The 24,566-nt window shown below is 39.8% G+C and overlaps 1 protein-coding gene across 4 annotated transcripts in view; it reads left to right on the forward strand.

The window, feature by feature from the left end:
• The first annotated feature begins 1,339 nt into the window (after window positions 1-1,339).
• The window catches only part of LOC132979436 (rho GTPase-activating protein 29-like), a 35,081-nt gene continuing 11,854 nt past the window's right edge, over window positions 1,340-24,566 (forward strand). The window contains exons 1-10 of one of the 4 annotated variants that reach the window (XM_061045242.1): window positions 1,340-1,497; window positions 2,137-2,532; window positions 16,126-16,269; window positions 20,796-20,892; window positions 21,111-21,183; window positions 21,441-21,501; window positions 22,129-22,278; window positions 23,443-23,507; window positions 23,645-23,755; window positions 24,298-24,378. In XM_061045242.1, the coding sequence (XP_060901225.1) occupies window positions 2,229-2,532; window positions 16,126-16,269; window positions 20,796-20,892; window positions 21,111-21,183; window positions 21,441-21,501; window positions 22,129-22,278; window positions 23,443-23,507; window positions 23,645-23,755; window positions 24,298-24,378 (1,086 nt within the window). In that variant the 5' untranslated portion in view covers window positions 1,340-1,497; window positions 2,137-2,228. The other 3 variants (XM_061045244.1, XM_061045245.1, XM_061045243.1) reach the window with 3 other exon arrangements.

Consider the following 24,566-nt stretch of genomic DNA (forward strand, 5'->3'; position numbering starts at 1 on the left):
TTTCTATTCAATCAAAACGTTAATGAACTAAGATAAAGGTCATCATTCATTTCAAACAATCAGTCAATCAATCTTTTTTTGTAAAGTGCCGATTCATTGCAAATGTTCTCCGAAGACACTTTACAGAATAGCAGGTAAAATACCTTACTCTTTGTTTGATTCATTATCCTGTTCAGACATAAAAAGACATGAAACAATAAAATATAGTCCAGTATTTAAAAAAAAATCTAAAAGTCATTATTTAGGCCTCTAATATGAATAATAACTTTATTTGTGGAACTCCTAAAGCCCTCTCCATAAAACAAAAGTGCAATAACAATAAAAGAGCACATACTAAACACATTATGAGGGGATTATTTATGAGGTATGCAAGTACAGCTTTAAAACAACACAATCCTATACTAATTCAACGTGTTTCATCTTTAACAATTATCTGATCTTTTCTCTTATAATTTACTTTCATTTTTTCATTTTTTTCCTGTTGTGTCTGCTACAGAGTCTTAAAGTGTTTGCAAGACTTAACCATGTGAAAATAACGACGATTTATTTATAGAACTGGTTTGTACCCAGTTTAAATATTGAAGAAATGCTATAACTATTGTGTCAACCATCTCTATATGAGAATAGATCATGATTATAGCAACAGCAACAATACTTAGGCTATAAAAAAGTGGCATTTGAACTGACCATACTTTGTAATTGGGGCTTGATCATCACCAAATAAGTGCTAAATGTAAAATAAATGAGTAGAGAAATAAGGAATTCTTAAATAGACTTATTTCCTGTGCGCGCTTGTGTGCCAAACAATCTACTGATAACTCCACTAAGCCAATAAATTATGACACAATTTAGCAATGTGTGTGACACTGTGGAGTAAAACAAAATGCAAAGGTGTAGCACACTTCACTTGTCACGTAAATTAAACAAATCTAACATGCTGATTTCTTCTATCCTGCATACCAGAAATATCATCACTCAACTCTACTCCGCTGTTTTCAGCTCATTCAAAGGTCATCGAGCAATCTAACTTCAGGTGTTCAGTTTGATAACGCGATAGCAGGGCTCTTAGATTTTACTATCTCAACAGAGTGGGAGGCAAGAACATCGTTTATATTAGGCATCCGTACAAGTTAACATTAAAAAGACGCTACTCCGTAATGGCAAGATCACCATGTAAGACCAATCTAGCGCAATCAGATACCGAAACATCCGTCAGCACGTGAAGGCATCACAGCTCCATTCCGTTTGAGGCGGAACTGACCAATCAAAACGCGTCTTCGCCGTCATGTGACACAAACCGACTAGTAATTTACGATTGACTTGAGAGCTTGCTGATTGTAGGCTACTTTTCGATGTACAGTCACTCAAAGCGGCCAACTTTCAGTCGTTGTTACAGTTTGTTTTACCTCTCGGAAAAGCCCCTGGGTTCCCGCAAGCTAACTTGAGGAAAGTTTTGTTCGGATATCGTGGCCATTATGTCGGTAAACTGTCAAACAGGTGAGTTAAAAAAGAGACTTTTTTGGCTGGGAACAAGCAAAGCAGTTTATGACCCGGGTCGACAGTTTTTTTTTTTTCAGCAGCATCCTCATTGTAAAACTGTCCACAGAAAGAGACTTGTTATCGATGTCTTTTTTGTTAAATTTGTATTTGCCTCCTGTGATTTTTACTTCTCTTTGTTTTTAAATTGTATGTATAGTTTACTCTAATGTTTTCTTTTTCGTTAAATGTGTGGGAGCTTCTAGGTATTGACAGTAAAGTAATTGTACAAACTAACTAGCTGACGTTTACGTGTTAGTCATTGTACGTAACGTAAACAAAAAAAACAACAATATTATTATTCTAAAAGAAAAGAAAACAACTAATTAACAAAGTGTATGTTATGGAAGGTTCATAAATATGTTTTTGTTATTTCCAAAATTAGTACTACAAAAAAAAATGTAGTTTCTAATTTGAAAAGTAGAAAGAAAGACGTGAATATCTTTTTGGATGGTTTGTTTTAGGTCCTCTGGTTTGAGTGGTTATTACAGATGTAGTATGTCTTTAACTGTGTGGATTTATGAGTTTGGAGGAGAGACCACCCACACAATCACACATATCATCTTCTTCACCCACCATTCTCTCTGTGTCTCGTTTCAGCCATCCAGGGACCGGGGCAGCGTGGTGACTTCAGGAGTTAGTTTGCCTGCTGCACCACCTGTAAAAGGGTGGCAGCTGCCGTGGCTGCTGGGATGCTAAGGAAGAGCAGCAGCCACAGTGGTGGTGGTGTCGGTGGTGGTGGTGGGACGACGCATACCCAGAGTGTCCCTCGATACCTCTCCAAGCCCCATACAGGGTCTTTGTCGGCTGGATCCACCAAGACCTGGGACATTGGACGCAGCTCCAAAAACCAAAATCCTCTGAGCAGCATGGGGCTGACGTCACACCCAGTGGGGGCCCCAGGAGTTGACCCAGAGTATGTGATGCAGCTGGTGAATGATGTACGGTGGTTCGCTGATGTGTTGCTCAACCTCAAGGAGGCTTTCCAGTGTAAAGGTGAGTTTGAGCAGGGAGATGGAATGTGGAGGTCAGGGAAGTCCAACGTCATATAGTTACACTGTAGTCGGAAGAAAATCTAGCTTGGGATATTTGACATTTTCAGTGCAACACATTTGTTCTTTTCTGAATAAGTCTTCTGATGACATTTTTTTTTGCCAACATTTTCTTCAGTCTGGATTCCTTAGATATCCAAGATTGACATACATTCAACATACCCCCAGATAAAGGTGGGGGGATGTGTTGCATTCAAGTATACATGAAAAAAATAACCGTCGAGAAAGTTAGACAATTTCCACATGATTTAAAACTTTGTTTGAAATATCAAACACCTTTGCTGCAGTGTGTTTTGCTCCGCTGTCTATGGACACTGTGTCTCTAATCTATCTCTGCCATGATATATTTCTCCATCTCTTCTCTGTATTTGAAGTCACTTTGTCTAGAAAGGAACCCTTGCTCTTTGGACTGAGACACTGTGTTTAAAATGATCTGCCAGCAAATTCCATTGTAGATACAAAGGGGAATGTATTGAGATTTCTCTGTTTGACAAGTTTCCCACAGGAATTTTTCTTTAAATCGTACTTTATTTATCACACACTTTCTCTTTTATTGTGCTGTCACAATCATCCACAGAACTCGGTAGTACTACCCATTCGTTTTTTGGATTAAATATCAAGGTATACTGTGTGTGTTGTTGAGATGTTACAACTAAAGCCACCTGTGGAGTGTCAGTTGAAAGTGTGACAACAACAGCCTCGATACTTATGTGCCCAAGTGCTTAGGGTGTTGCTAATGTCTCAACGTCTACACCCACAGAAAGTACCACACACAGACATGCAAAGAAGGCAGACACCAGGCCAGTCACAGGTTACTTAACTTTCCTTTCTCACTTGGTTTTGATGGCTTTGCTCTTGTTTGCGGACACAAACAAACACTCCACCCACGCTAACACTCATGTAGTGTTTAACAAGGCTTACCGTTGTTTGTGTATTACTGTATGCTTGTTTTCTGTGTAGTGCTTTCGGTCTATTTTTTTATGAATAATTACAACACACTCTGACAAACAAAGAACAGTGGAGTGTATCATATAGTTCCCTTCTTTTCTGTTGTTAAATAATATTCTGTCTGGATGTGATAAGCAGACCTCAGATTGAGCTTTTTGGTGTTTTTATCATCCCATTGGAAGAATTTCACTCTCCAGAATTAATAATGTGAGACTGCTACTTGTTCAACTACTACTATTACTACTGTCCTTCCAAAAGATGTCTACACACACACACACACACACACACACACATATATATACAGTATCCACCCATGCTGGGCTCTAACTGCAGCTGCAGACCTGGCAATGGGAGTGAGTTGTTTAGCCATTCCTCTGGCTGGAGGAGTGAGGCCTCTGTGAGTGAGACTTTGCCTGCGCCGTGCTGAGTCTTCCTCGCTGAGTCTTTCACATTTACAAGACTGCGTTAGCATGGTTCTAATTCTGGATGTGGGGATGAAATCATACCACATGACCTTAAAATGTCATTCAGCTCTTTGTCATTTGGATTAGTGGTTTATTTCTTTTATTCTTCTGTCAGACTTGCTGACACAAGCGATTTAGTAAAACAAGTCATGCAAGTTGCTTCTACTATAATTTGATTTGCTGTCCGGCCAAAAGTAAACATTGAGTCATGTACTTAACTTATTGCTAACAAACACTGGTGGAAGATGGTCACAGTTTAAATCAAATATGTTTTCTTGACAATCTTAACATTACAGGTATACTGTAATCTGAGACTGCCAATATCAACAAAGCAAAACTACTGCAACTTTTATGCTTTTGAGCATGTTGTCTGAACTTTTGAGGGAGTTTTTTTTCCAGAGGCCTATTTGTTAAGTATTGTTAGTTATCTGTGTGATTGGCGCTACTGGAGCAATCCTGTAAGCTGTCTCCTAAAGACACAGATTCTCACCTTTTTTGAAGGTTGTGTGTTCAGTAAGGATGTTTTTGTAAGTGGTTTCACATGACCTCCAATTCAGGAGGTTTATGACGTTACACTTAATGGTGAGTTGATAATCATAACCCCTTTAGGAAAGGCTCCAATTTTTCAAACATTTTTAGATAAACTAAGATTCTTATTAGTATATTTATGTCATTGTTTGTGTTTACATCCGCAAACTGGATTCAATCAGTGACTCATGTGATCTGTTGAAGGGGTCAGAGGGCTTACTGCAACAGACAGAGATCTCTTCCTCACTGTTTGTTTGTTTTCTACTTTCTTACTGTTTCTATTTTGATAAAGGCACACTGAATGATCAAGAACGACTGTTAAACACAGTTACCCAGGATGTGTTCTATCAATCAAAGTTGCTCAGTTTGAAAAGAACACTTCAACTTGAATTGAATTCCCAAAAGAGGCCTCTTTTTCTGTCAAATAACATTTAATCAGAACGTTCATGAAGCCAAAAATTAATATGGTTAGAAATAAGTGTTTTTTTCATCAAACCCCTTTTGCTCACTTGATCCTGGAGGAAAATGACCACACAGTATTATTAAAGAGATCTAAACTGTACTTGAAAAAAATCACATTTTTTTACCGAGATAGTTTCAGTGGTGTTTGTTATTTATTTACTTGTTGTGTACTGTGATTGTACTGTCGATATTGTTTGTTGTGTGTATGAACTGAACAGGTGATAAATGAGTTTCCCCACTTGGGATCCATAAAGTTTTCTAATCTAATAAGTAGAAATAAACCTTCCTACTTCTCTCCTAATACTGCTATTGTGCAAATTGGATTATGGGCTCACTTAGCCTGACAGCTACCCGTCTCCATAATGTTGGGGAATACTACAGGGTGTTTGGACCCTTTCAGGAAACAAATTCAAGTAGTGTCACCTATAAAGACTGCTTCAACTTTTTCTTTTTACAAAATGTAGCCGTTGCACATGTCCTATTTCTTCATCTGGTAGTTATGGAGGCAGGTTGGAGGTTAGCAGGCATGCCAGCTCTGGTGTTATTCTTTTAATATTTGGAAAACCCTGTCACTGGATTGCTGTGTGAAACTGATATTGTGCTTTTTTTTTTTTTTTTTGCTGAAAGGCATGCACCCTGTTGTGATCTGGCAGGTCAGTATTGGTTTTTGCAGAGAGAAGGGGTTTGACTCAGTGTGTGTTTCTCATAGCGCCGCCCTTATACAGAGAAAACATAGAGAGTTGAGCTTGGACCATGCTTATTTTTCTTCTTATGGCACCCGCCAGTTTTTTTTAGCTGGAGGCACATGCACGCTGCACGTTTGGTTGATAAAAGCCCACAGGGGAACTCCATCAGTGGCAGTAAGCTGGAGTCAACTAGACCTGCTGTGTCACACCCACAACTTCACACTTCACAGATTCCCCAGGGTCAAATTTATGGTGTAGATTTACACTTTCACTCATAACTGTGTGATCTGTCACACTGCTGCAGTAGTTGTTGCCCAACAATAGTCAGGCTGTCAAAGAATGTAACCCAGGAGAAGAATGTGCAGCTTATGAGTTTTGACTGAGTAGGTGACCCCTGTCCCCATCCCCAACTCCGACCCGCACATCTCATCACTCTGCATCACACTCGAATGAAATTTGATTGTTTTACCATAAGGTTTCCAAAAATGGCAAATTGTTCACATGTCATTATGTCAACAGGTTGCCCACCATAAATCATTATTATTGCCTTTAAGGGAAGCGGGAGGCCATAGAACAAAAACAGCAGGACTTTAGATATGAATACTACTTGTTGTCATAAATATAGACGTTTAACATTGTTCAGTTCCCACAAATGTCAGCTGTAAAAAAAAAAAAAAAAAAAAAAAAGGAAAGAAAGAAAGCACAATAATAAAGAGATGCACCAGATCTCTCTTTAAATTCTTGTGGGATTTAACTTCTACTTGAAACCCTTTCTTCTCCTTATTATGTCTTTCTCTCATAACTCAAGTCACACAGTGAGCAGCTTCAATTCCCCTGATGGCAACATTACAAGTGTGCAATGGGAATAGTAGAAGAAGAAAAACAATAAGAAAAATCTGGCTTGTTTTCCTAATTCTGTATTTTTCATACCAGTGTGTTTGTTGCCCTGAAAAAAAGGCAGCTTTGGTTAATGGTTTAAATGGGTATGAAAAAGGAGTCGAGCGAGCTGCTGTCCCCCTCCCATCCCCCCACTCTCCTGCATACTCTGCATTCCTTTAGAACAAATGTTCACTTGTAGCTATAGTGCCTTCAATAGACTAATGTTAGGTGTAAGGCAAATTGGCTTTGAAATCTTGCACTAAAAATAATTTGTTTTGGATTTGTCCAAAAGATTTATAGGCAACGATGTCAATTATTAAAGTTTGGAGTTAGGGAGAATAAAAAAAAGAAGATGCCTATTTCTATGGAATCCAAGTGAAATATCTCTTGGCAGTCCTTGAGTGGGTTTTAAATGATTATATTGATTGACTGGTCCCTGCAGGAATCACAAGCTGTATAGCAGTCGTCTCAACACTTTGAAGAACCTTCTTCAAGTAGCTCCTTCCACTCTTTATTTTTACGAAATGTTGCTGTTGCACATGTCCTATTTCTTCATCATTTTACATCCTTGGTTTGCTTTTGTTTCTGAGGACTGCACAGGAACAGAAAAACTGTAGACCTCACCTAAAAATGTGGTTTGCCCTCATTATCAAGCCAAAGACAGTTTAGGAATGTGCGTTGGGAAATGTGCGGTGGAAGCTATGGATAGTGTAGAGGCCAAGAGGGCTGAACAGGATGAGGTTTTAACTCAAAATGTCTTTTGTAACAACAGCAGATAGCCACCAGGACACTTTCTGAAATTGAATTTCCTCCTATATAACTGGGCTAAAGAGAGTGTGGGTCGCTTGTTTCAGCTCTTTAGGCTCAGGTGGTAAAGAACAGGTGTGTGTTTCACACCAACTCTTTTATTGTTCCACTTCAGGGTAAAGCAAACATCTAACAAAATGGCTAAGGAACTTTTTTTACTCTAATATTGGAACATCCCATCCCCCCATTATGCTACAGAAAATCTTCTTCATACAGTGATCAGCTTTGTGAGAAGTGGTATTGAATGTCTTCAAAGAAGGAACATGACCAGCTGACTCACGGGTGCTCTTCTCACTATGAACTGTGGCTTTTTTCAACTGTTGGTGTCATCATGACACTCTGATAAGATCTGGCTTCAGTCCAGTCAAACAGCATTGTTCTGTGTTTCTCAGTACCAGTCTGTGTCTGTGTTGTTGTTGTCAGGAGGACAGACTTTTTTTTAGAGCTGTAATACTACCTAAAGTGTTTGGGTTATAAGTTTCAGGAACTTGTTTGCCTTTGTTCTCAGTGTTGCAGACTAGAGTTGTTTATTTATGGGCTGGTTTTCATTTTGCTCAACTTGTTTAAAGCTGCATTTGTATGGTAATTGGAAATGTTTAGTTTGGGGTGGGGTAATCCGTGTTTTTAATATCCTGCTTTATGTTTCTTAACCTTTTTCCTGTATGATAAAAAACTTATATACCCAGTCTCGAACTCTGTGTACTGGTCATAATAGCCACAATCACTCTAAAGAACACATCCAGCAATAATGACCACAAATATCTCCCTTTCTCACTCAAGTGCCCCTGTGCCAACTGAAGTGGCCACTTGCGGGTGGTGACTTCAATCGCGAGAAAAAGCTAAATTCTAGCACATAATGGTTTAATGGCCTGCTGCTCTTGGGAAAAAGAAAGGAGAGATTTGCTGGGCAGTAACTTTCCCCAGTGATGCTGAAGGATGTTTTTGTGCAAGCTTGTGGTCGGGGTGTGTTTCCTGGGGTGGGATTTATGGTTATGGGCTCTGGATGTTTGTGCAGTAGATTGGTCATGGCGAGCGGGGGATTGGCCAGTGGAGCTCCTGCTAGCAGGGGGGACGTCACTTCTGGCGATTGGGCAGACTTGCTAGAAATTTACAGCTGTGGATCAGGCCTGCTTTGGGGAGAAGGGGCTGCTTTGTGAGTGGGACCAAAATCAGCAAGTGTTATGTTTAGTCTGCACCAATTTACAAGACACAACAAAAACACAATTTTACCTTTCTCAACAAATTCATGTCCAAAGACATTAGTGATTCCTCTTGTTTAATACTACAACAACATACCCAAGTACACATTCCTGCAATGTAGGTGATTCAGTTGGAGATTGAGTTCTTAAACTTTTCAAGGTGAGGTCATACCGAGACACATTGGGACATCAGGGTATTAATGGATTAAAACTTGACAGACATGCAGTGTCCCTGCCTGGTAGCTTTACATCATGACAGAAAAGAAATGATGAGTTGAATTTTTAGTTTTCAGCCAGAAATACCAATCATCTGGTTCATGCATCTCTAAAGAAAAGATTTACTCTATTCTTTATCCTCATTAGGTGTGGGAATGGCAGGGTAACTTACGATGCAATGTGATGCAATGTGATATGATACACAACACATGGCCCACTATAACAATAATACCAAGAAACAGCAATTCTGTGATAGTTGATTGCAAGACAATCATATTATTCTACACACTGTCTGATGAAGAGTATTAAATGCCCCTAAAAAGGTAGGATTTATATTTATTCACTGCAGTTTCCCCTCTTATCACACGCAATCCTGTGACTTATTGATACTGCTGTCCGACATTATCCCGCTGTCTTCTTTGGCAAATTAACTTCACATTTGTTTCATGGATGTTGACAAAGTGAGCCGGATTGCCAGGAAAATCTTTGTGTCTGAGTGTCATATTTTTCTTTAATTAAAATAACAATAGTGAGACAATGGTTGTCTCAAACGAGTCAGGATGATGATATATTGCCATGTCTATGTTTTGTCCAACCCCCTACAATTATACATTATTTAACCAGCGTTCTAAAACCAATTCAATAATCAAAATCCATGTTTATTGGCAAGTTTGAGTACACATTAGAGGAATTTGACTGTATTTTTTTTATAGCTTTCAATGTGCTTAAACAAAAAAAAACCCAAAGCTGAACAAATAAAGTTGGAGAATAGACTAGACTATGTACACAAGCATGTGGAGAGAAAAAGGTGCAAATATAAATACAGTGCAAATAAAGAGAGCTCCCGCAATAACATGGATAAAAAGAATGTCTATATAAACAAGTGTTGAACATTACAAATTCTGCAAAGCAAGTATCTTATGGATATACATGGAGAGATAATTTGGGTATGCAGGATTTGTTATGACAGTGATAATACATTATGATAGGAACATTTTAAACAAACTGTGCATTTTAAACTATTACAAAAATATACAATCTTTAATAAGCACAATGCTTACTGACACTGTATGACAAGTTCAGAAAAGAGAAACAAAATAAAAGTAGATCAGTTATCTCCTTGATGGTTTAAAACTGGTCTTGTTTCTTTAAGAAGTGGTTTAAGTGTCCAAGCTTTGTTTTTATTTTCAGGTTTTCTGTCACTGCCTTGCGTCACCTCCCTGACACACTGTGACACACTGATTGTTGATTCAGGAATGCAGTCTTGTTGTTCACCTGCTCTAAAGTCCCCTCAAACATGTAATGAAGTGTCAAAGAATTAGTCTGACTGTGAAGCCCGGACCTCACAGAGTGCTCTTCACTAATAGGCTGAGAGCAGGTAGCTGTTTATGGAGAGCCTGCTGTTTACTGTCTGTATGATGTCTGGGGCCAGCTCTGTCTCCAAACAAGGCATGAGATCGACAGAGAGGCACCCTCCAATGTCGTGTTTGTTTGGACAGGAGGGGAGGGGGGGGGGATTAGTGTTTGGAGATGGAATCCTGACCAAACAATTCCACCTGTTGCAGTTCAGGTTGCGAGCAGCTCAGCAATGCAAGCAGAGTCTGTAACAGTGAGTGTTTAATGTCTTCTGGGCTTGTGGTTTGGGATTGGAGAGACTTGTAGATAATCTGAGCGTAGCCCATTAGTGCAAGTGGACCAGAGCGGCTGTTTCAATTTGGAGGGGGCATTTTGGGTAATGAGTGTGTCACTAGTAGTCACCACCCTGGAATGAGGCAGAAAGATGTTCATGAAAAATCTAATATAATCTGCTGCTGGGGGTGTAAATCTGTCACCCTCCCTCTTTGGAGAAAAGAGGAGGAGGAGGAGGGATTCTGAAGGAGAAACATGGCCTCTGTGGCCTCTCGGTAAAACCCGGCGGCTGTTTCCCAAGCAGCAATGTGTCACCAGAGCTGCAGAGGCTTGTTTCATGTGGAGCTGATCGCGTGTCCAGACAGGCCAGTTGATTGCCTGTTGTTATCTGTGGGGGGAGAAGGGGCCGTAACCTCTGTCAGGCCACCTGAAGATTTGGATTAGATTGGTCATTCTCTGCACCAGGCACACAATGAGCTTTGTTAGACACAATGGGACACCCCCACACACAGCTATATGAGGGGAGACATTAATTTAAAAGGCAAATGTTTGAGCTGCTGTGTTGTGTTAAATATGAGTCACCACTTAAACACAATGTGTGTTTAAGTAAAGAGCAATATTTTGGCATACTGAGATTGATTGCGTTGGAGGGTAATATTCTGGACAAGCAGTTTGAGAAGTTCTTCTGACACGTATTTCCCCTTTTTATGAGATCAGTATTGCTACATTTTAAGTGATGTATCAGTGAGTTAATCCTGTGCAAAATCCATAATATTATTTAAAGAATATACAGGATTTATCAATACAAAGCACATTTAAGGTTTGCTGTTGAAGTTGACATAGAAATGGAACATGTATGCTGATAAACTGGCCTTTATATTGTTTAGGGCTGCAAATAATGATAATTGTAATTGTTAATTTATTTCTAGATAATTTTCTTGCAAAAATAATTGCAGTTAACGGTGAATAGTTGGGATCAGTATTTCCCAGGGCTACATATGACATTCTCAAATGCCTTTTTTTAAATCCCCTATCCCCTAACCGTCACTGGGCTGTAAAGAAATCAGATATTAGAAGCTAATTTCAGAGACTTTTCCCTCCTTCTCTAAAGAATGACATAAACCAAGTATTAATCACTTTTTACTTATATTGACTTTTCTGTCACATAGATCTTTTGACACACTGAGCTCTAAAATAATAGATTTTTAAATGCAGTATTTGTTCTAAATTAAAGAAGCCCTGTAAGGGATGTTCGAGCATGAATGTTTCAGCTTTTTTAAGAAGGTAACTGCTGAAGGTACCAGACATGTTTAGAGGCTTTTACTGTAAGTCTTGTGGTGTTCTTCTAAGAACTGAATTACCTTTGATGAAAATGGAGTAAATGATGAATCCTATAAACTGCCAGACTGGTGACTTTTCAATTCCAAATTAAGTTACAGTTGCTGCTCAATCAACTTAGCATTATTGCATTTTTTTATCACTCTGCTGTCAGGAGTTGTGTTAAAAAAAAAGGGACGAGAAGTAGAACTAGCTTGATTACTACTGGTTAATGTGATTGGTCTGTTGAAACATCCCTGTTAAAACTCTGTTGATATGTGGTAGGAAGTAATAAATGAAAACAAATACTCCAGCTACTGTGTTCACGGCATTTGTTGAAATCATCAATCAAATCAAAAAGAAAACACATTTAACAGTTGAAGTGTCTTTAGTATAAAACACTAAACTTTGTCCATTCTTACATTAAGTGGATCGTTTGATATCAGCTGACCCTTGGCAAATTTTTCACGCTATGAAGAAAAGTGCATAATATTGCAATTTTAAACCTCTACTTTATTTGTCTAAATTATTGCAGATCATTTTATAGAAGCCTCAAACTTTCAAAATATGACATCTAGGTTTCATTGTCACGAATCTATTTTCCTAAAAGCGAGGGCGGTCTTGATCTGTTAGAACACAAATGAAGCAGACCAAGCGTGGCTGGGTCTCCTGCTCATCCCACCACTGTAAAGAAAGACGAGGCAGCCTTGAGCTGCGTTGGCGTATGCAGGGGGTCCTTCTTTAAACAATATGGTCCAGCTCTGAGCCTCAACGCTGTTATCTCTACCAAAACAATGGCATGCCCCCCCACAATTGGCCGCAAATTTCAAGTGCCCTTTTTGATGCCATTGTTGTGACAAAACCACTCTGGGCTGATTTTCACCAGCTTTCTCTCAGCTGTCTCATGCTGCACTGAGCAAGGATCCTGTCACACAATTCAAAGGGCAAACAATGGTGGTGGTCCGTATGAGCTGTCACATTAAATCGGACCTTGTTTTGATAACTTTATTCCCATTTCTGATTGCTAAATACAATTCTTTTGTTTGTATTTTTTTAATCCGGGTGAAGAATTAACAATGATCTAAGTGGCCTAATTGCACTCTGAATATGATGAGTCATTTACATGCACAGTGTGTCACATGTGTTATGGCACATTTATGTGTCCTGAATTTTGTCCCCCCCCGAGCGCTCAAGTTGAAAATCTTTCAACTTTTCAGAAAGGCGCTGTTGACATTACGGGCGTTTTTTTCAAAATACATGATATTCCCTGTATCCTCTTTGCTCCGTGTCTGATCGGGTAAACAAAAAAAAAACAATCTCTAATATAAAACATGCAGTAAAAAGTAAATGAGCCGTGTCGGTTAAACAGCGGCTATTGTCAACAAACTGTTGCCATAGAGACAGGACGGACGTGCAGTGCTTTTCTACTCAGAACACAAACGCTTCATGCAGACACTCTAGAGCGGTTTCTGCCCAGACAAAACACCAGGTGGACACGGGGCCTTAGGCCTCAATTCCGGACTTTGATTTTAATTTGGTTCCAGCTGATTTTTAGTCATGATCCATTTATGTTCCTTCATTTGTCAGCAACACAGTGCACAATTAGAAAAAAGTTGGCCTACATGATAGCTACAGCTAGAAAAACAATTTCAGTGTTTGACAGCTCAGCATAAAAAATGATGTGTAACTGTTGCTAAATGTTGCTCCAGTTTATGCATGATAGGTAGTGTCAGCTCTGCTCTCATTAGGAAGGACACATTCTTTGTTCACTGAAGGTCGCTGTCAGAATGTATATCATTAATTGAACCTACTGGCTGCTATTTATTTGTTTTTTTTGCCACTCCATTACAGTGTTATAACTCTGGACAATGGAGCATCTTTGACAGCTGGCAGTGGCTGACGGTAAACAGTGGACACAGCCAATACCAATCCATTCAAAACTGCCCTCGGCTTCGGTTCCAATCCAACGGATCAGCTCAGGACATCTCTCTGTCCTTGATGCAACGACATCAGCGTTATTGATAGTTTCTGACAATCGCTGCCCCTTTTCGTTTCTCAGTACACATAGGTCCAATTAAATGTTTGTTCTTCTGAGGAATGGAAAAACGGTTGATTTATCCAAAGTTACTGCTGTGCTTCCACAGCAGCACCTTTAGTCACGCGGAAAATTCCCAGGTGTGCACCACATTTGGACTGTCTCTTCTTATGTTAAAAGCAAAACCACACGTCTTTGATAACAAAATCTTCAAACACCACTAAGCTAACCATAAGCGCCCTGATGACCACAACTGAGAGGGATAGTTAAAAGGAAGAAAAGGGGCCTTAATGATGGCCCTTTGTCAGTGTCAGCAGGGAGGGGGACCTTCAAAGTGTGTCTTGCGGGGTCAGGGACTTCTTGCCTTCGGGGCAGGGAAGCAGGTGAGTCCCCCTCCTCTGCACGACATTGTTTCTGTAATCCTTGAGGGGCAGCAAGGGACAAGAAATGGTTAGCTTCTGAAAACCAAGATGGGTCTTGATTTTGCTGCACTTTTGCCCTTTGTTTATACATATTTGTCGTCTTTGTATTATGTTCTGTAGTAAGCTAGTAAAATAACTTTTTTGTCCAGTATCTTTATTAATAATGTCTCTTTCCTGTCGTTCTCCAAATACCATCACAGATGGCCAGGGCTTATGTCTCAGTAGTGGATTATGTAGATCTTCTGCTATGTTTTCCCACCAGCCAATAGAATTAGAGTGTGTGTGTTTGAATACAAGAGGACTTGAATGGGTAACACACACTTTAGTCTCTCATTTTCACACCCTCTGTATTTCCTTTGAACGCTCCAATAAAATCAGTCTCTCATCTCACCCTGCCGCCTGGTGTGGTGGCCTTGATGAAAACCAGATGACTTATCTGTTTCCAGCCAGTCTCCCAGCTTCTTCCACAACACTGACTTAGACATGAACTCATCTATTGTCTGCTGCCAACTTTCAGAGCATCCACTGATACGTGTGTGTCAATATTTCTTTTCAGGTTTGTCTTTTCCCAAAGAGCTTTATTGCTTGTAACACACCCGGTTATACGGAATTGAAGGATCTGTGGGAATGCTGTAGATTTTTTGTTGTTGTTCAGAAACCATTAACATTAGCTGAAATGGTTTCGGTGCTATCTGCTAGGGTTGGATCAATACTGGTCTTTCTGGACCGTTAACATATTTGGAACGGATATACATTTACATCTTTGGTCTAAAAATATTATATAAAATCTGTAGTTTCTTTAAAGATTCTGTACTTTCCTACACAATATTGATAATTAAAATGACAGAAATGGTATTGTTTTAATACATGCATCATACATCTTGACAACCTTACCTTTCCCTGCTCTGACTGGCTGTAGAGGGAAGTCATGCCTTTCATAGAATAGCCAAATGTGTTGTGGATGTGAAATGAGAGGAGGAATTTAATCTGAATGCATTTTGAACATTCTTTTCCTCCTCACATATCTTCATCTGAAGCCTCAGTTGTATCTGACAGAACTGCAAGATCTCCCTCAATGCTTTATTGCTGCTCTGTAGGGATCATACTATCTGTAAATTGCTGCATTCAGAGAATTATTTCTGAGTAACGGCTACCATATGTGCCTCTTTACTGTCCTCTGAAATGTCACATATTCATTCTTACTTATGATGAGCATTGTTGTATTGTTATGCAGTTTACAAATTGCATCATATAAAAAACAGGGTACAAAGATGTTAAGGAAAACACTAGCTGTTGCGCTGATAAAATCTGTGGCTTTCATGTCAACTGTTTTTTTCCCCTTCTTCAGTACAAGGTTTACCTTGTGCGGCCTCACTTGTTACCATAAAAGCCCTAAAAAGCATGCCATCTTTTATGTATTTTTCATCGTCACCTGTCTGGGAATGTTATAACCGTGACTGAGACAGTACAACCTGTTTGAAATGATTCAGGCCGCTTCCGGTGTACATGGTGTCACACTCTGCCTCGGGGATGAAGCACAGAAAGTTTCGTCACTGCAGTTTTGTGCTGCAACAATCTAGTTAGTCACTGCCTCTCAGCCGCAGCGATCTTTTAGAAACAGAATGTTAACCAAATTGTTTGGTCTGGAGGAAGTGGATAAGACAACAAGATGACATCAAAGATTCAAAAGTTGAAAATGACAAATGTTCAAGACATATGTACAGCAAAGAGAAAAGGAATGCCAGGAATTTAATATAACACTAGTCTACCTGTGACTCAGAATGTCCTGTAATGGCAGTAACTCTGACTAATAGATGAACAATTGTGATTGCAAACTGTGCATGGTAGCAGGATTTCTGCTCAAATGAAGCTTTTGTTTGTCTTGAAGATACGTACATGACTAAACGTGGCTGAACTATGTTGTTCCTTTTCTTCTGTTCTTCAGAGAATCTAGAAGGTCTTCAGGCGGTGGTGCAGGAACGGTTGACAGAGTTACTCCGCATCCTCAAGACTGTCATCGGCAAACACCCGACGCTCAACTCTGTGGACATCCTCGGAGTGGCTGGAACGGTCATAGCCAAAGTCAAAGGTCAGTAGTTGCTCACCAGCATGCATGAATGCTCACAGATGTACAGGTAGACACACACAGGCGCCCTGATGATGCTTGCAATATCTTGGCATGAAATCGTATTGTTGCATTACTGTGTCAGGCTAAGGGTCTACGTCAGTCTTTCAAACTAGTGTGGGAAATGCCCTGCGGGAAGATTTCATAGCTCTCTGCTTGGTTAGCATTGGCGCAGAGATTTGTTTCTAAAAGATCACAGTATGAGAAGTTATTATTCCTTCAGCAACTGATCCATTTCTCTTTTCATTATGAATACAAACAAAAGGAATCTCAACTCAGGAGTTCCATCTGTTAGAAATGTGATCCACTGCAATGGTATTTCTTCACTTGACTTGCACACAAGAATCTGCACCGTGGAGACTACATGGCTGTAATTTGCATTCCATATTTCAGCCACTGCAGAGGCCTCTTTGGCAGACTGCCTGTCAATCAGGCACATCCAAGTTTCTTCCTTCTGTTCTCCATGTTGTGTCGCTCTGTTTGTCTGACAGCTCACCTGCCTTATCTCCAAATCTGAGTTGTGATCTACTCCTGAAGAATGTGTGTCTGTGTCTCTCAGCTGTTGAGTGGTGGTCTGAAAATGTTTAGAATGCAAAAACGGAACAAAAGAGATCCAGTGTTAGATCTGAAAAAAAAAGAATGACTGGAATTGCTGAGACTGAAATGACCAGACACATTGCAAGTTACTTGATGGGATGGAAAAAAAGACACCATGACTAATAACTGAAGGTTTCTTTGTTTGTACACATTTACAAAGCAGGCTTAATTCAGTTCAGTGCCACACTTCTATATCAGCCTCCATCAGTCTGTGTTTTACCGGTGACTCACATTGAAGTGCTTTTCATTGACACCTTTCTTCATCATATTAGTGTGTGACCTGCTCATATAACTCAGTTTGAGCAGAAACATTACATTTCTGTGTCACATGCAGGAATAAAGGCCATTGCACACTGAGTGCGTTTTTTAGTATGAAATTGACGCACGTTAAAAAATAAATATGATCTCATTTTATGTCAATCATGTTTGCACACCGACTTCCGTCATTATTTTGTTGGAACAGGTTTGATTTTCTGTGTTTTCTCGCAATCATCCCTGTGTGTGTGTGCATGTGTGTGTGTGTGTAGTAACCCTACCTCAAACAGCCAGCCGCTGCTCAGGATCAGTTGCTTTGCAGAAATTGGTGGTGTTCTTTTTAAGGTGTGGTTCCAGTATAGAGAGAGAAGCGTATCAAACTGGACCACTGACATCCTGAAATACACCTGGCAGTGTCGGGATAATTCTGAAGCGCCTTATCAGCAGGAAAAAACTCTCCTTTATTGACAGCTGAAAATCCCCTCGCTCTTGTCTTGTTTTAAAAAATGGACAGACAACGTATTTTTAAGGTTAGTGAAAGAACCACTAAATCAACTTCACTGTTGATCACTTGGCTGAGTACGAGGCATTTTGTGTCATATTGTGAATTTTTGCAATTAATGGAAAATAAAGGCAGCGGAGTCAGTGTGCAAGATATCTGTGCGTGACATTTCTTTGTACGATCACAGATCTGTAAAACGCATCCGGAAAAAAACGAGAATCACATGGACCAGTGTATGCCTGAATTTAAACACAAATGTATTTGACTGTAAGCTTAAATTGCACTTAAATAACATTAACTCCCCGATGCATTGGAATGGCACTGCAGCCATTGATTCTATTTTACAAGAAAAGCCCTGCCATTCAGCCCTGCTGCCAATACAGTTGTAACATGCCTGTTGACGAGTGGAAACTTGGAAATGTGCCTGTCCACAAGGGGGTGCCTACATCACCGCACACCATGGCTGGTCTGTCCCAAAAGGCCAGTAGGAAACACAATACAGACACAGTGAGGGAGCAAGAGGAGGACAGCACAGCAGAGGCTGAAAGAGGAGTGATACAGGGAGACGTCAGAGACTCAAAGGTTCGGAAGATAGCAGGCCTGGTGCACCTCTGTGTCTTCAGAGTGTGTCGTTTCCTCACTCACATTGTGCCTTGATGCTTGGTCATGACACCTGGGGCATTTGGAAAGCTGCCAGAGTTTACTGGGGCTGGGGGGGAGGGAATCCACTTCGCTCCCTCCCTCTCCAAACACATGGGTTGCCTAACCAGTTTCAGATTCCTTTAACATGTAGAATGTTATCCGCTCCAAACATTCTCTTACTATTTCTTTTTCTTTTTCTTACCCTTTTCAATAAACCTGAAAACTTTAAACTCCACTCATCCGTGTTATGTGACAGCTTTCATGCTACAAAGAGACGACTATTGTTGTAATGTCAATACATCTTCTCTGGTTTTATGTCATCGCAGATATCATCTTTTCACAGACCCTCATTGACTCAAGGTTTCTTTTCCTAATCACATTTTTTTCACGCTCCCCTCCTCCTTCAGAAAAACTGCAGGGCACTGCAATAAAAGTTTCAACTTCTTGAAATTCTTTCCCTGCTCTCTGTCCCCCTTTGTCTCTGGAAGATTCTGAGTGTATTTGCTACTGCAATCAATCTCGCATTTCAGAGGAATGTTTTTAGTCCTATACAGATAAACCCCTTGTAGATATATTGATCTTGGATAATCATTAGGGCTGGGAATCTTTGGATGTCTCACAATTCGATTTCGATTTCGATTCTTGGGGTCAGGATTTGATTCAGAATAGATTTTCACTTCAAAGCGATTCTGGATTCATTGATCCAGATTAGTACTTACTTCAGGGTCTACTCCAGTCAACTGTGAGACTGGCTGAATTTCTTGTTGCTCTATTTGGCATACTACTGAGTGAAAGAGCTAGCCTTAGCACTTAGCAGGGAGTGACTGATTAGCCCCCTCTCTATCTCTATTTTTACATAAATAGATTTTTCCCCCCACCTCTAATAATCATCATGTTCATTCATTGATAATATACTCTTTTTCTTATTCAATACAGTAGATTTTGTGTTAGCCTTCCAATAAAGCTGTTATAATTCAGTTAACTTTCAGAATAGCCTCTTAAGAAGGTATTACTAGAAAAATATCAGACATGCTTAGCTCACTAAAGACATTTTTCACAAGCTTATTGTCCCAGTCACGGCCCAACCGTGAGAAAACAATGGCGCCTGTACTTGAATGATGCAGTTTCCATATTTCAGTCGTGACAAGCGGGGCAGAACTCTGGAATCATTGTTATGAGACCCACAGGATGTCCTGAGGAAGAAGTCAGCGCGGAGTTGTACGCTAGCATTCAGAGCCAGGGAGGTGCACTGCAGGGAGGCTCGCACTGCTGCGTCTCCTCTCTTCTGGTGTCCTCTAGAGTTTCCCTGGAACGTGGGGCTGCCTCCCCAACACAGGATGCCATGACCCGGGATCTTTGCTTCATCTTTGGTTGGGAATTTAATACTAATGAACCACCTTTGACATGGGTCAAATTTGCTCTAATGAAGAGAAAATGGAAGCACAAAAGATAGAAAGCAGCCTGGAAACTGGAACTGTTTAGAGCGCCTTCTGTTTTTCCTCAGCAACGGATTCACATTGTTGAGGTTTTCTGGTCCTTGGTTACTAGACAACAATGCTAGGTTACGGAGAGAAAAGGTAAGTGTTGTCATGGTTGTCAAAAGTGTAACATGTCGCAGAACTCAAGCTGTGTGAGTGTTTCCTGTTGCAGGCAGACAGGAAGTACTCAGCTTAGTCGGATTTCACTGCCTGTGTCTTCCGTTTCTCTGATTTCTTTCTGCAAAGCTCTACTTGCTGAGCAAACCGTTTCCTGACAACGAGAGCTCTGTGCACACGTTCTCAAAGATCTGTAAATCTTTGACAGCCTTTAGGGATTACAAACAGTGATTGTCTGGCTTGCTCAAAATAGAGAGTGTGTACAATGAATTGTCTCTTCTGTGCATGATCAACATGGAGGATGGCAAATGGGATTATAACACATCGGAACACAGGAGGGAAAATTTGGGACTTTTTCTGAATATTCCTTGAATATTTCCCCACTTGGAGATCCTCAAAGCTCTACAGAAGAAGATGTTTGGGACTTGGTAGGAAGACGTTGACCGTGCATGTTATTTCCTTGGACTTCGTCTGCTTTAACAGTTGTGGATTTGAAGCTGTTTTCAAAGCCTTCTCTTTCAAACTCTTGAGCTCTTGGCATAGCTCAGAGGATTTAATTTGTGTCTGTCACCGAGGTGAAAGTTAACACTTACTTTTAGAGGTGATAAACCACTCCACAAAGGCTAAACAGTTAACTATGGTCTCTTAAATTAAAGGTTGCAGAAAAAAAAAAAGGAAAGCTTTGCGGCAAATTGATTGAATCTGGACTGAAACGTTTAGCAGTTTGGTTAAATCAGTTTGAACTATCGTCGTTGTCCTTAGCATACTAGTGGTTCTGAACACCCGGCCACTTACAGGCCTATCTATTAATCATACTTTTCCTGAACGATGTTTCACTGAAGTTGTAAAAAACATGATTTACACTGAACTTTTTGTGCGTTTTATCTCTCTGTCCACAGGCGTTAACTTCAAGGAAGTGGACCCAGAAAACACAACGGCTATATTTAGCGAGATACACACATCCATCGACACTTTGGCATTCACATTCGGCAATGTGTGAGTACAATGTGTACCTTTTCAACACGACTACATTCTTGTGACTTTTGGGTGTAACAGAAAAGTAAATCATTTTCCAACGTCAATCAGTCTTTTATGTTTTAACAGAGATTGGGGTTTGTTGTTTGTTACTTTTCCTCGAAGCCTTTTATTATAGAACATATTTTCATTTGAGAGCATGACTGTACTTATTAACATTTATCTTCACCACCCCTCAGAGTTTCTGACTTCCTTATGGGAGATGTGGACAGTGGCTCAGGGTTGGGGGTCCCCCAGACCAGGAGAAGCAGGGTGAGACCATTTCTTTTCCCTTATCATTTCAGACTAGCTCTTTTTTATTTTCTTCAGAACTTTATTTTCCAAACGTGACACTTTTTAAAAGGGTTCCCTCAAAGCAGTAATTTGACCACGCCTCCTTTAAAAAAAAAGCCTCAAAGACTTACTTTCTGTACTTAATTGGGGTGTTGAAAACCCAGCTGCTTCTGATGTCTAACTTTGATTGTATGTCTGCTACTCCCTCCTTATAATCCGAGATGTCTTTTTCACAGTCTTTTGACAACCTCTCTGTGGGTCCTGAGGGATACGTTTCAGAGAAAAGTGACCTTGTGGGTAAGTGTTTTTCACAGTCCCTCATTTGCCTCAGCGCAATGTGGGTGTCAAATAAATGAATCATTGAAATGTAATAGCTATTAATGGCTGCTTCACAAAGCATTTAATGGTTGCCAATGGCTCCCAGGCGTTGTGTCAGCTCGTGAGTTAGTGGAGTGATTTAGGCTTTGGACTCTTGAATGCCTGAGGTAGACCCGCCTTAAACCTCTGCTTCCACCCCTGTTATTTCTTGCTGCTTTTTTTTCATACAAGCTGCTCGTTTTCCTCTTCTCCGTCCACATATCTGACATTCCTTGCCTGTTTAGGAGTAGTTTCGTATGCGATAGGAAACACATGCGGTTTTAGTTAAATCAGATGGTGGATGGCTGGGAGAGGTGCACCACAGTGGAACCAGTAAAAAAGCAAATAATGCTGTTGGACTATTTTTAAAAGATGCCCAACACCTTCATATCCTCCCACGCTGTCCACTTTAACCTTTAATGTGTGTTTTTTTCCTTTTACCTCCCACACATGTCTTCTGGGATAGTAGCACTGAGACGCTGCAATCCAACACCTGGCTGCTCTGTTGAAACCATATGTTGTGAGTCACTCTGTTTGATATGCATTTTTCCTCCACTGACTCTCCAGGCCCCGAGGTGCCGTTGTCACGGGAAGAAGAAGTCGACCTGACCCTGCTGAAGAATGACGGCGGGGTGGAGTCTGCTCTCCTCTATGCTAAGGCCTGGTCCAAGTACATTAAAGACATTCTATCATGGATGGAGAAACGACTGGCTTTGGGTGAGATAGACTATGGTGCTGTGGGATGCAAACAGAGGGATTTGATTATCACATATTTATTAGTTATTTTATTAAACTGTAATCTTTTGGTAACGTACCCCATCTCCTGGTGCAGTCCAGTTGATACAAGACGAAGAGAGTTATTTGTAAATTGTATCTGAGTCCGAGTCATTATTAGCCTGTTTAATGTTATTTGACGGTTATGAGTCAACCGGCTTATAATGGGCACTTAACAGCTATTTAGTCAAAACAAAAAGGTGTCAAGAAGCTACCTCACCTCTGCCAGGGAATTAAAGCTTCCATTCTTTACAATCAAGGACAAAACATGTCTTCCTACTAATTATTTAACTGTTACATTTAGAAATATCACAATAACTACAATACATTACAGTAAACAATTCAGCCAATGCATCAAATCGAGATGTTATTGTGGATATGCAATACTTCTATCATTCATGCATCTAAACAATATCATAGGGTCTATTTGTGCTTATACTTTAGGTGACTATATCAAAAAGCCAACTTTGTACTTTTTTTTCTTTGTATAATTTTCGGGTTTGCTCTATTGATTGTTGCCATAGTAACATCTAAGTACATAAGTACTCTACTTACATTTTGTTTAGTGTAAGATATACATGTATGCAATATACTCTAACTGTACATACTGCATACATTTATAACAAGTATGTTAGCTCATGACAGCTCAGTGTTTCCCTTAGGTTGAAGTTCTAGCAGCGGAGGTTGCTCAATTTGCTCAAAGTTGTGTTCAATTTTCATTCATTGTTCATTATTTTCTTTAAAATAATTAAACATTTATTGGACAATAATCAACCAACATCCACCCTATTGTCATAGCCTGGCTCGTGGGTAATGGTAAAAGACGAGAGGAGTCCGAAATTTACCAAAGACAATGAATCATTTATTTCAACACCTTGGTCACATTTGAGTCCGTAGCGCAAATTAATATAATATTAGTTTCTAAGGAGATAAGCTGGAGCCCAGCAGCGGAGGTCATATTTCAGCAGCGGTGCACCTCCACTGCTAGATCCATATAGGGGAAACACTGCAGCTGAGTTTTTATCCAGATTTTGGCTTATAATTGGTAGACAGTGATTTTCAGAATACATTAGTGCTTATATTTTTGTACAATTCTTTATCTTTCAGATATTGAGTATGCCAAAAATTATGCCAAAATGGCTGACTCTGCAAAGACACTGGCCAGTCAACAGGTAACAGAAAAGCTTTTTTTTCTTTTTAATATGAAAACTTTAATTAGTAAAAACATGTTACCTCACGTGGTTATTAGAAATCATATTGGTATGTCATGGTTATTAAGATTGATTTTTCTTTATTCCATTTGTCAAAGGACTACATGCCTTTCAGCGATATCTACGTCTCTACATTCAAGAACGACATTGAGTACACACAGCTGCTTATTCAAACTGCGACGGCTCTTCAAACTAACAAATTTATACAGGTAAGAGTGAGAACGAGAAGTAGACTGTATTCAACATAGAGCACTTTTTTCTATTATAACTAGGAGACATCTATTACCTTCTGTTGTTGAATAGATTTCAGAGTTTGACAGGCAATGACTCTCTAATGGAGCAGAGCAGCATTATATTGTTTAACCTTGGACAATACTGTACAGAGAAGAGTGTACTCGACTCCATAAAGGAAAAAGGTTATGGGGATTATCCTTGATGGAAAATTGACTGGCTCCTTTGTAAACTCTTACACTCTAAAAAAATAATTGTTAGTTCATTAAAGCACAATAATGTGGGTCCTTTTATCTCTAGAAAAAAAAATGCAAACAGAAATACTTTTAGATAATTGAATTGCCTTCCTGTGGTCCTCGTCTCAACACACATATTCTGTTACAGTACTTGCTGTATAAGATCACACTCATTAATGATATAGTTAATATCTGCGTTTATTCTTCAGTGTAAAGCTTAAACAAACATAGTCAGTAAAAAGCCTTTTCAAATTGTTGACCTCAGTGTTATTGTCTTTATTCAGCCTCTTCTGGCCCGCAAACACGAGCTGGACAAGTCGAGGAAAGACCTCAAGGAGCGGTGGCAGAGGGAGCAAAAGAAAATGGTATGTGATGAGTCCCTGTTCAGATACTGTACACTTTAGATCCACGCTTTAAGCTTCATAGCAATGCTGTTTGTCTTTATGCATTATAGACAAGGCAGCATTCCATTATACCTGGTGTAAAGTAGACTGCCAGTCAGAAAATGATCAGATATGTACAGTTAATCTAAATATACTTAGATTCATTTCTT

The sequence above is a fragment of the Labrus mixtus genome, chromosome 8, assembly GCF_963584025.1.
Source record: "Labrus mixtus chromosome 8, fLabMix1.1, whole genome shotgun sequence".
Lineage (NCBI taxonomy): Eukaryota > Metazoa > Chordata > Actinopteri > Labriformes > Labridae > Labrus > Labrus mixtus.